The 12,158-nt window shown below is 39.3% G+C and overlaps 1 protein-coding gene across 1 annotated transcript in view; it reads left to right on the plus strand.

Moving 5' to 3' along the window:
- Window positions 1-12,158, plus strand: part of RBM41 (RNA binding motif protein 41) — a 39,357-nt gene that overhangs the window by 23,955 nt on the left and 3,244 nt on the right. Inside the window, exon 6 of the mRNA XM_007507012.3 lies at window positions 5,341-5,488. Within this exon, the coding sequence (XP_007507074.1) occupies window positions 5,341-5,488 (148 nt within the window). The remainder of the gene's footprint in view (window positions 1-5,340; window positions 5,489-12,158) is intronic.

Below are 12,158 nucleotides of genomic sequence, written 5' to 3' on the forward strand. Positions count from 1 at the left end.
AGTCTCTTGATCACCACAGCACATTCTATAGTTGTCTCCTGTTGAGTTGTGGTCCACTGGAAACCCTAGATTTTTTTTGAGATGTGCTTTCTAGCCAAGTCTCACCCACTTAATGCTTGTAAAGTTGATCTTTTGAACCCACATAAATGGATGACTTTTCATTTATCCCTCTTAAATTTCTTCTGTTTGGCTCCAGGTTTCGTTCTAGCATTCCAGATCTCGTTGGACCCCAAGTGTCACCTAGTATGTTTGCTAGCCCTCCTGACTTGGTGCCATCTACAGATTTGGGGGTCTAGTTTCATAAATATGGACAATTCAGAGAGTATGGTAATCCCTAGCTATTCTAGAAGGAGTGATGGAGGCGAAGGATATTACCACATTGTCTTTTCAGTGACTGAATTTCTATAATCTCTTTATGGTTAATTCTTGCTTATGGCTTGATGGCTTCGCTTGGGACAGCTCAAAGGAGTAAATCTCAATGTGGACCCTTTCTAGAGGGTAAGAACATTGGCTCAGTTTTACTCAGTCCTTTTTCCTAAAGAAAAAAGAATTATTTGACTTACTGATGTTCCACATTGAGTCCTTGAAAGCTCCAAAAACGACTTTAATTAAATCACTGAACCATTGTCTTTCTTTAAGAGCTCACCACACTTAAATCATCTCAGACTAGTGCCCTCTGTTTTTAGCAGGGACCCAACTGGCTTAGTGGATGGAGCACTGAGCTTGGAGTCAGGAAAGCCTGAGTCGGTGAGTTCTCAGGCCAGGCATTCCTCCTCTCAGTTTCCTCATTTATAAAATAGGGATAAGAAGAGCACCTACCTCACAGGGTTGCTGTGAGGATGAAATGAGGCAATATCATTGTTGTCACTGTGACTTTTAAAGACATACAAATCTAAAGAGTTCCACCTGCCACAACGGGGAGCAGTAGTGACTTTCAGGAAGGTCTTAGCTATGAATTCTTTGTTCTGTAGCATGTTCAATTTTTAATTTACATGAAAAACAGAGAGCTACCATCATCTGTAGCAGAATCCTTCATAATACTCCCCCAAATCACTCTGTATATATTTTTCTATTTATGCATCTAAGTATATGTAGTCACCTACAATGCACAGAGTAATGTGCTAGGAATACAAAGCAAAAAAAAGTCACTTTTCCTCAAGGAGTTTCCATTCTCCTTAGGAAGACACAGTATATATACAGATAAAGAGATGGACAGGCATTAACAGAGTATGGGTATGTGGCCGGGAATGGGGGTGAAGAAAGGAGGGGGCAACTAAAGACTTACCTTCTATGGAAGGTGGCCCCTACAGCAAACCTTGAAAGTTAGAGATTCTAAGAGACAGGCATGAGGAAGGGAGTGGATTCCAGGTAGAGGGGATACCCTCCACCATGCAAAGGCATGGATTAGGTTCAATTAAGCAAGCATTTCTTAAACTGCCCACATTATGTCAAACTCTGTTCCTGGCATTTGAGATACAAAGACAAAAAATGAAACATTCCCTCCCCTCAGAGCTCTAGTAAATACAAAATATATACAAAGTGATTGTGGAGATTCTGGGGGAGAGAATTAACAAATGGAGGTCAGAGGAAGGCTCTCATGCAGAAGGTGGCACTGAACTGAGCTCTCAGTGCATAGAAAGAGAGCATTGCAGACATGAGGGACAGCCTGTGCAAATGTATGGAGGTGGGAGATGGCATATAATTTATGAGCAGCAGGAAGTAGATCATCGTGGCAGCAACACTGAGTGAAGTGGAGGAGTAATGTGGGCCAGAACCAGGTTATATGACGGGCATTTTCAATGCTCCAAAAAAAAGAATTTGTATTTTATCCTATAGGTAAAAGGAAGAAGCCACTGAAGCACGTGCTTTAGGAACACTGTAGTGTAACATCTAACACAGGTTCAATTTTCAAGGATATAGGGCCAAAACTGTGTGGTCAGAATAATGTCTGAAAATCCTCTAAGTCATCCAGAAAAGTACATCATATACAGTATTTTCAAATAGTTGTGGCTACAAGGGAGCTAGGTCTCTTTTTGAAAAGGAAGTCTATTTCATTATATGGATCTCAGATGGTTAAAGCCGGAAAAGGCTTTAATGTAGAGGGTTTGAATTTCCCCTACATGTAGTTAATCTGATTGATGATTAGGAGCAGAGCAATACCCAGAACTTTTACTCAACTTGAAAACAAAAACAGGTAGGAAAAGTAAGAATTAGGGAACAATGCTCTTGAAAAGTCTTTATGTGTCTAAGCGTGGTTATATTAAATTGCACTACCCCAAATCTGTCTTCTTCCTGCAGCAAGAGAGGATGCATTGACGTTAAAGGAAGCACAGCAGAGGCCTTCTAGTTTACCAGGAACATCAGGAAGGCTGAGGAGGACCATCTCCCTCAGCCTCCCCAGCCTATGCAAAATGAAGAGACTGTGGGGCTGCTGAGGAGGTTCTAGAGATTCTCTAGATTCATCTAGAGATGTTCATGCTCTGAGTAGCCCACAGCAACTGAGACCAACTGTAGGAAAGCAGATTCATATCTCTTATCTCATGCTCATTGGGGGAAAGGAATTATTTGTGCTATTTCAATGATTTTTCTTTTGATTTTGTCAAACACTTTCATAGTTGATTTTGCCTAAGTTAGATGCACATATGCTATGACTCCATTGTATCACTTTGGCAGCTATATGGAGTATGGATTGGAGAGGGGAGAGTCTGGATACTGGGAGACCAGTTAAGAGGCTATTATAATTGTTTGTCAAGGGCTTAGATCTGTGTTGATGAAGGCATGGCACATATGCCCCAGCATGCCCAAGGGGGCTGCTCCATTCCCTCTCTCTATCACACCTGAGGACAATGTTCACATGCCCCGCCCAGCAGCCCAGTGCAAGCACTTCCTCCCTCCCCTGTCTGGGGTAATGTGGGGGGCTCACACCCAGCTTGAAGGTGCAGTTGCATGCCATCTCTAAAAGGTTCAACAACACTGGTGTAGATTATGGTGATAGCTATGAGAGTGGAGAAAAGAAGACGGATATGAGAGATGATGTGGAGGTATAATCAGGCCTTCGTGGACTTTGAGGGGTAAGGAAGAGTAAAGAGCTAAGGACAACCTCCAAGGGAGTGAACCTGGGAGACTTGAAAGGTAATGGTATTTACCCTAGCTAGAAATAAGGACGTTGGGAAAAGGAAGAGGTGGATTTGGGAGGAGAAAGATAATGAAATTTGTTGTTACATATTAAGCTTGAGCTGCTTAGACAAGTGGCTTGGAAGTCATCTGCATTGAGGTGATCACTAAAGCCCATGGGAGTTCATGCATGTGGTCACCAAGAAAGAATAGGATTGAACTCTGGGATACCTCTAGGGTTAGGGATTAGGACTTGTATGAAGATCCTACAAAGAAGACTGAGAAGAATTCGGTTCAATTAGGTAGGAGGGGAAACAGGAGAGATCAGGGTCATGAAAACTCAGAGAAGAGATAGTGTTACGAGAGACAGGCAAATCATTTCAAGGGAAGTTAGGGGGCTAATTTAGCTGAAATGTAGTATGCGAAGAGGAGTAAGCCTAGAATGGTAGAGAGGAGTCGTCAAACTGGGGAGGACTTTAAAATGGCAGCTTATAAAATAAAAATAAAATGACAGCTTCTGTTTTATCCTAGAGATAATAATAATAATGAGCAACTAAAAGAGCAAGAGAATGGCAGGGTTAAACAGCTAACTCAGAAATAAGACATTTCAAAGTGGCATGGCAGATGCTTTGGAGAGGGGAGAGCCTGGTGGCAGAGACACCAGGGAGGAGGTGGTTGTAATGGTCCAGGTGAAGAGTGATGAGGGCATGTATTAGTGTAAGTAATTGTGTGAGTGAAGAGGAGAGGGGAGATGTGGGAGAACTTTTAAAGCCAGAATTAGCAAAACTTGGCAACCGATTAGCTGTGGAGGTGAGGATCCAAGGTGGTGAACCTGGAAGCCCTCAACTAAAATGGGAGTTTGAGGAGGAATGGACTATGGGGAGATTCTTGAATTCCATTTCGAACATTTTAAGTTCGAGATACCCATTAGACCTTTGGGAAGAGATGTCTAAAAGGCAAGTGGTAATAATGGAAGTGAAATTCAGGAGAGAGGTGTGGACTGAATATGTAGATTTGGTAGTCTCCTGCATGGAGATAGTATTTGAACCTTGGGAGCTGCTGAGAGGACCAAGAAAGTGAATAGCAAAAGGAGAGAAGAGGATCCGGGGACAGAGCCTCAGGGTACATTCATTCTTAAGGGGACAGAAGATGATAGTAAGGGAACAGTCAAGATAGGAGGAGAGTAGCCAGGAAGATATAATGGTCAGAAGCTACAGAGAGTTAAAATGATGACTGAAAAACAGCCCTTGGGTAGAAATTGAGATCTTTGGTAACCTTGGAGAGTGCAGTTTCAGTCAAATGGTGGGATCAGAAGCCCAATTCCAAGGGTTTTAGAAGTGAGTGGGAGATGAGGGAATGAGGTCAGTAGCACAGATCCTCTCTAGAAGTTTGACTTTGGGAGGAAGAAAACATGCAGGACGGTAGTTTGAGGGAATGGCACGATCATGTCAAAGCTCTTTAAGGATCAAGGAGACCTGAGCATATTGGTTGGCAGCAGAGAAAGGAGACAGTGGTGTAGGAGGTTCTGAAGATGAAAGAGGAAATGGTCAAGGAGACATCTCTAGGAGAAGGTAGGAAAGAATGAAATCAAGAACATAAGTAAGAAGGATTAGGCTTGCTTAGGAGAAGGGCCACCTCTTCCTTCCAAACTAGAGCAAAGGAAGAGAAAATAAGGGATGCTAGGGTGAGAGGAATTTCCTTGGTGTGGAAAGGGAGAGAAGACAGTCCCAATTTAAAAAGAAGTGGAGGTGCCCTAGAGAGGAGGTGGTTTAGGGTTCTTGGGGAGAGGGGGAAAAACTAAAAGGATCACCATGCAGCAGTGAGGGCCCAGTTGAGATTAGATAACATATTTGTCATGGCCTCAGTTGGCATGGTTCTCTAACAACCCATTTTTTTCTTTGTCTTTTCACTCTTTCGTTAACATCACTCATACAAATATCACTTTCCAGTTGTGACAAGCACAGCTGAGCCAACAAATCATCTATTTGGTCATGGCTGAAAATGTATGCCTATCATTCTGAGAGGTGGGAGCCATATTTCTCCACCATTCTCTCATTATGACTGACCACATTATGTGACTCTCTCCAGCTACCTTTCTTCATTAGGCTCTTCCTATAAAATTGAGCCCAGAACAGTAGTAAAGGTCTGGCTAGTGCTAACTATAATGAATAAATTACCTTGTACTTCTTTCATGTAATATTCCTGTTGAACCTGAATTTGATTTAGGTACTGTATTTGAAGAACCTCAGTCCTCGAGTGACTGAGAAGGAACTTGTCTCCTTGTTTGCCCGGTTCCAGGAGAAAAAAGGACCCCTGATTCAATTCCGAGTGTTGACTGGCCGCATGAAGGGCCAGGCCTTCGTCACCTTCCCCAGTAAGTAGCTTCACTTAGTTATCAGTAAGATAACCACTAAATTATAGCATTTTTTAACCCCAAAGTTGCCTGCCACCTCTCTTAAGGCAGAAAAACAAAATTTACATGGAAAACCAATAGATGTCAATAAAACTCATTAAACAGAGCTTATAAATATTTATAGTTGAATACTTAATTTCTACATATAAAATGTTTACAACCACTAAACTGTTATCCCCTCTGAGTCACCTGTAACTTCTATTTTTGGCCATCCCCCACCACACACACACACACATTTCTGTATAGATTTTCCCTTAGATGTGGTCAGAGTGCACCTGCTCTGGTGTTTCTTCTTAACTTCCTAACTCTCCCCAGATATCTTTGCACAGTTTATTCAGCTAGTCCCCCACTGATCAACACTTCCATTGTTCCCGATTTGGGGCAATAACAATGCTGCTATAAAAAAAATCTTTGAACATAGTTTGTTTTGTTTTAATTTTAATTTAATTTAATTTAATTAATTTCAATGTTTTCATTTAAAATGAGAGGATACCCTCCAGGTATCATCTCCATATGGGTAAAGGAGCATGACGATTTGAATAATTTTTGCAGTGTACTGCTAGAGTATCCTCCAAAAAGATCTCACCATTTTGCAAAACTGCCAATTATGCATGAGTGCATTTTGTTTCTTCATATCCCTGCCAGCACTGACATTACTTCTTTGGAACTTTTTGCTATTTTGAGGAGTACAAAGTAGTGCCTCAGAGTTTGCTAACTTTCAAGTGATTTAAAAAAATTTTCTCCCTTAATTGTAAATTATGAACATATTCTTTGTTTTTGTCTTGCATTTATTTATTTCAATTTATTATTTATTTATCTTTGAACATTCATTTTTTTAAACCCTTACCTTCCGTCTTGGAATCAATACTGTGTATTGGTTCCAAAGCAGAAGAGTAGTAAGGGCTAGGCAATGGGGGTGAAGTGACTTGCCCAGGGTCGCACAGCTGGGAAGTGGCTGAGGCCAGATTTGAACCTAGGACCTCTCATCTCTAGGCCTGGCTCTCAATCCACTGAGCTACCCAGCTGCCCCCTGAAAATTCATTTAAAAAGAAATTCTGACTGCCAAATTCCTTCCTTTCAATCTCTCTCCCACTCATTGAGAAGACAAGCAATAAGATATCAATTGTCATATGAGTTCATATTCTTTGAATATTCATTCATAGGGCTTCAGCTGGCTTTTGCTGTTGATTTTTTTTTATCCATGCTTAATACATTTTAGAGATTTACTTTGTGTCACCCTGGGCAAGTCACTTAATCTCTCAATGCCCCAGGCAACTCTTAGATTTGTTTGTCATAGAACAGATGCTGACTTATATTGGTAGAGACTTTCCTTACCTGGAAGTTCACTATACTGAGTGACATCACAGGTCCAGGGGGCCCTATAACCCTATATGAGCCATATTTTCTTTTGGTTTTGCTTTGTAGAAATTTGTGTACAGTCAGGTGCATTTTCTTGGTTACAAATAATTTCTTCTATTTGATCAGTAGATAAAAATGTACTTCCCTATGACAGTTAAGGCTAATTTATTACTCAATTTCCCCCCATCATTTTTATAGTCTTAAGTGGCTATAATTCAGTGTGGTAGGGTATGAGGTGGGACTATAATTTGATTATTTTCCATATTGCTCTTTTTATTTTTATACATCACTGTCATTTGTAATAAATAGCGCATACAGGGAAATAAGAGTTCATCTGGTCCCTGGAATCAAATCTGGTCGTTACATTAATCCAAATTGTTGGCTTTTTAAAAAAAATGTTAGTTTCCTTTTTATTATTATGATCATCATACATGTTGCTTTTAGTAATGTTGTCTTCAAGCTGTATCAGCCCCATTCTAGTTTCTCTGAATTCCTCCTATACATCATTTCTACTGGTTCAATAATATTCCATTCAATTTATATGTCATATTTTGTTCAGCCACTTCCAAATCTATTAACATCTACTTTGCTTCTGGTTTTTTACTACTGCCAAAAGTACATAAATTTTTTTTCCTCTTTCTTTGTTTTCCTTGGAAAGAAAATAATGGTAATCAATTGGGTCCAAGGCTATATAAAATGGTTTATCCCTTTTCTCAAATAATTCCAAACTTTTCCAGAAGAGAGCTATTCCCATTTCTGATCATTTCCCCCCAACTGCATTTCCAAACTTTTTATTTTGTGCATTATATATGTATATATATATATACACATATGAAACACTCATCTTTGATACATATTTGGTTTGCTATCTGGTTCTGTTCCATTGATCTATTTTTTGCTCATTTTCAGATGGTTTTGGTGATAGCTGCTTTCTAAATGTTTTAAAATTTGGAAGTACAAGTCCATCTTCAGTATGTAGAGTTTTTTTCCCCCACAGTGTCCTTTGCTATTTTAGCTTGCTTTTTCTTTATTAATTTTGTTTTTAATTTTTTCTAGTTGTATACAATATTTTAATATTTCCATTAGTATTACATTAAATTTGTAAATTAATTTAGGGAAAATTGACACTTTTACTGGGTTAATCTGACCTGTTGGTAAACATGGAGCATCCATCCAATTATTTAGGTTTCCCTCTGTGTTTTAGTACAGTCTTATTGTTACCTTTATAAAGGTTGGGTCTATGTCTAGATTAGATCATTCTCAACCCCTTAATTTTTATTGTAAATTTGGGTTCTTTTTTAATGATTAAAAAGACACCTTACTTTTTGGATCAGTAACAACTTTAAGACAGAAGAGCAAGGGTTATGCAAAAAGGGTTAAGTGACTTGCCTGTATCTTCTTGACTTTTATTTTTAGTATATAAGGATACAACTTATCTTCGTGGATTTATCTTGTATCCAGTTGACTTGTGAAACTCATTTATTGGTTCAATTAATTTTTTGTTTGGATGATTAGCTTTTCTAGATACAGAATCATGCCATTTGCAAATAAAGATACTTTAATCTCTTCATCGCAACATTCATCTCTTCATTGCAACAATTGCAACATTCATTCCCTAGTATCTTTTCCTATCTTGGTGCAATTGTTATCATTTCTTATACTATGCCAAACAAAAATAGTTAGTGAGCACCATTGTTTTGTACCTTTTAATGGAAATATTTCAAATATTTCTCAGTTCCTAAAAGAAGCAACCTCATGTTGTATTAGCTTCATCTTTTTCATTCTGTTGAGGAAAAAAATTCTATTCCTATTTTTCATTTTTTAAAAACTATGATTGAGTTTTGGGATGTTCTCAAAGGCTTTTTCGGCAGGGCTTTTTAAAAATGGATTCCATAGAGTCTTCATTGGGTCATGTGATCTCCTCAATGTGATTGCACCCTGTTTTGACACAGGTCACTATTCATCTATGCCTTCTTGTTCTCTGAGATTCTTGTGCATATTTTCCTATAACTGTACCGGAGAAGACCCACCCTGTTTATGGGAAGCCTTTTTCTAGATCTCTTTATATTTTATGAGGGCCCTTGCAGCACCCACCGGCAAGTCAAGACATCACCCTCATGATGTCATTGGTCTTCAAAAAGGAAGGATGAACAACAACAACCCAGATTGCCCATTTGTTTTTGGATCTACCTTGCTTATCTGGAATAAATCCTGCTCTGTTGTGGTGAATCATTTTTAATATTTTACTATATGATGTTTGCTCATGTTTTAATTAGTTTTTGGTATCTGTATTTATTATGGAAATTGGTCTATAATTTTGTTTTTTGTTTTCAAATCAGTATTATATTTGACTCATAGAAGGAATTGGGTAATCTTCCATCTTTCTCTATATTTAGGAATAGTCTACATAATTAAAGGGATTATTCACTCTTTGAAGGTTCATCTAAGAACCCTTCTGGAACAGATGCCTTTCTTCTGGGTAATTCATACTGCTTGTTCTTCTTTAGTTATCAATTTTCTGATGTGTGTTGGCAATTTATATTTTTGCAAATAATCTCCATTTCTTTAAAGTTCTCCTATTTGTTAGTAGTAACTGCATGGATTTTGGTGATCTGTGTGTTTTCTCTCCTTGGATTGTTTGCTAATTTTTTTCAGTTTTTATTTTGTTTTACTTTGGTTTTAAAAAAACAGCACTTGGTTTTATTAATCTCCATGTGATATTGGGTAAGTCATTTAACCTCTTAGCCTCAGTTTCCTCATTTATCAAATAGATTGGATGACCTCTACAATCCTTTCTAGCTCTAAGTCTATGTTCCTGTTGTGTTTTTCATTTTCTGTTTGAATTTTGCATCAAGTTTATTTTGATCCTTCTTTTATTTCTATTTCTTTGCTACCTTCCCTTCCCTTCCCTTCCCATTCTTGGTTCATCCCACTGCAGTGCTCACCCTTATACACACCCTCAACCCCCACTGTAACTTCTGTCTGATTCATTCCTCTCTGCCTACAAACATTAACCATCACTTGAGCCAATCATTCCCACTCTGTCTTCTCATTCACTTATTTCCTTTTTAACCCTCACTTTTTGTCTTAGTATCAATTCTAAAGCAGAAGAGTAGCAAGAGCTAGGCAGTTGGGGCTAAGTGATCTATCCAGGGTCATCCAGCTAGAAAGTACGTAAGGCCAGATTCAAACCCAGGTCCTCCTTTATCTGGGCCTGGTGCTTTATCTACTGTGTTACCTAGTTGTCCCTCTCATTCTCTTTTTAGCCCCTTACAACCTGGTTTCCAATCTTATCACTTAACTGAAACTCCCCCCCTTTTAAAGTTACTAGTAATCTCTTCATTGCCAAATGTGATGGTCTTTTCTCAATCCATATCCTTCTTGACCCAGAGATCTGCAGTATTTGACACTTTCCATGACCCTCTTCTCTCTTTTCTAGGTTTTTATATTATTTCACTTGTTTCTTCTCCCACTTATCTGACCATTTTTTCTCAGATTTCTTTGCTGGATCATCTTCTGTAGCCTGTCTCCTAACTGTGGGTATAGCCTGTATACCATCTTCTCTCTTTCCTTTTTCTTGGTTGGTGATCTCATTGACTTCCGTGGTGTCAGTGATCATCTCTCTGCTGGTGGCTCTCAGATCCAGCCCTAATTTCTCTCCTGAGTTCTGACCCATCTCACCAATTACTATTAGCTGTTTGAAACTCCATGTCCTGTAGGCATCTGAAGCTCAAGATGTGTGAACACAGATGTAATGATTAAAAATTAATGGCTTGACTAAAATGTATGAAAATTATAAATAATAATGGTGGTCACCAATTCAAAGTATTATTGCTCAAAGTTGAAATGACTTAAACAGTTTTTATTTACAAAAGCAGTAGGAAAAGTGAAAGCAGAGAAATACAGAAGGGTAGAGAAGACATTAATTAGCCTATCTAACTAAATATTGCTCCAGTGCTCGACTCAGTCAGGACTTGTTGACCTTCAACCAGAATTAAACTCTCTCCAGAAGATAGGAAAGGAAAGCCAGCTGTCCACTTAGCTAAGTTCTCTCCAAGAGGCAAGTCAAGACATTACTCCAGCTGAAGGTGACCCCTGAGGTTGACTTTCTTCCTTGAGCTGACTTGAAGCTGACTTCCTTCTTGAAGTCGACTTCCCTTACCCCAGAAATTCAGGGTCTTTTATAGTGACTTCTTGTCCCTCTTTACAAGGGCCAATCACAACTTCCAAATTGCCTAGCACTGCCCAGGGGATAGTGTTTGTGGGAACCACTTCTCACATTCTGGAGAGGTGAATCAAAAGGGCTCACAGACTCCTGGATGATTGAGGTGTGAATTCTCATTTCCTGACTGATTGAGTTGAAAGGGTGGAGAGCTCTTCCACCTAGTGCTAAGTAGGGTGTTCAAGCTTTTGTTGATTCAATTCAAAAGTAGACAAAGGAGAGTTAATCCTGTCTTCACAATGTGGTGAGATACTAAGTAGGGGTACTTAAGTTATTGTTAACCAAAGTGTTAACTCCAACTAGGCAAAGAGAATAAAGGATTCCCTTTTCACAAGTATAAACTCAGAATAGACAAAGAGAACCTAGAATTTCCTCTCACACAGAGCTTGTTATCTTTTCCCCCAAACTGCACACTCTCTTGAACTTCACTATTTCTGTCAAGGGCACCACCATCTTCCTAGTCACCCAGCTGTGTAACCTCATTGTTACCCTAGACTTCTTTCAACCTTGCCATCGATCCAGTCACAGTGCTGCTGATTTATTCCCCATGACACCTCTCTCAGCTGTCCCTTTATCTCTGCTCACAATGCTACCACCTCAGTCCAGGCCCTCATTACCTCTTGCCTGGACTCTTGTAACAGCCAATTAATTGGCCTCCATGCCTTGGGTTTCTCCTCTCTCTGATCCATTCCACCCTCTGCCCAGCTGCCAAAATGATATTCCTGAAACATAGGACTTCCATATCCCTCCTATGCTCAGTAAACTTTGGTGGGTACATACACTGGTTTTTTTTTCCTACTATCAACTGCAAACTCCCTTGTTTGGTATTTAAAGCCTTTTATAATCTGGCTTTGATATACCTTTTTGGCCTTCTTATCCAGTTGCTGCCTCTTAGAAATCCCAGTCAGTCTTCCAAGACTTCCTTGGGGAGTCCTTTCTTCATCTCCCTCACTGCCTGGGCCTCTCCCTTCCTCCTAGACTTTGTATTCATTTAACAAAATTTTAGTAGAGGCTTCTCTATGTGTACTGTATGATTTTTTAATTAGACTA

Source organism: Monodelphis domestica, chromosome X (assembly GCF_027887165.1).
Source record: "Monodelphis domestica isolate mMonDom1 chromosome X, mMonDom1.pri, whole genome shotgun sequence".
Taxonomy (NCBI): Eukaryota; Metazoa; Chordata; class Mammalia; order Didelphimorphia; family Didelphidae; genus Monodelphis; species Monodelphis domestica.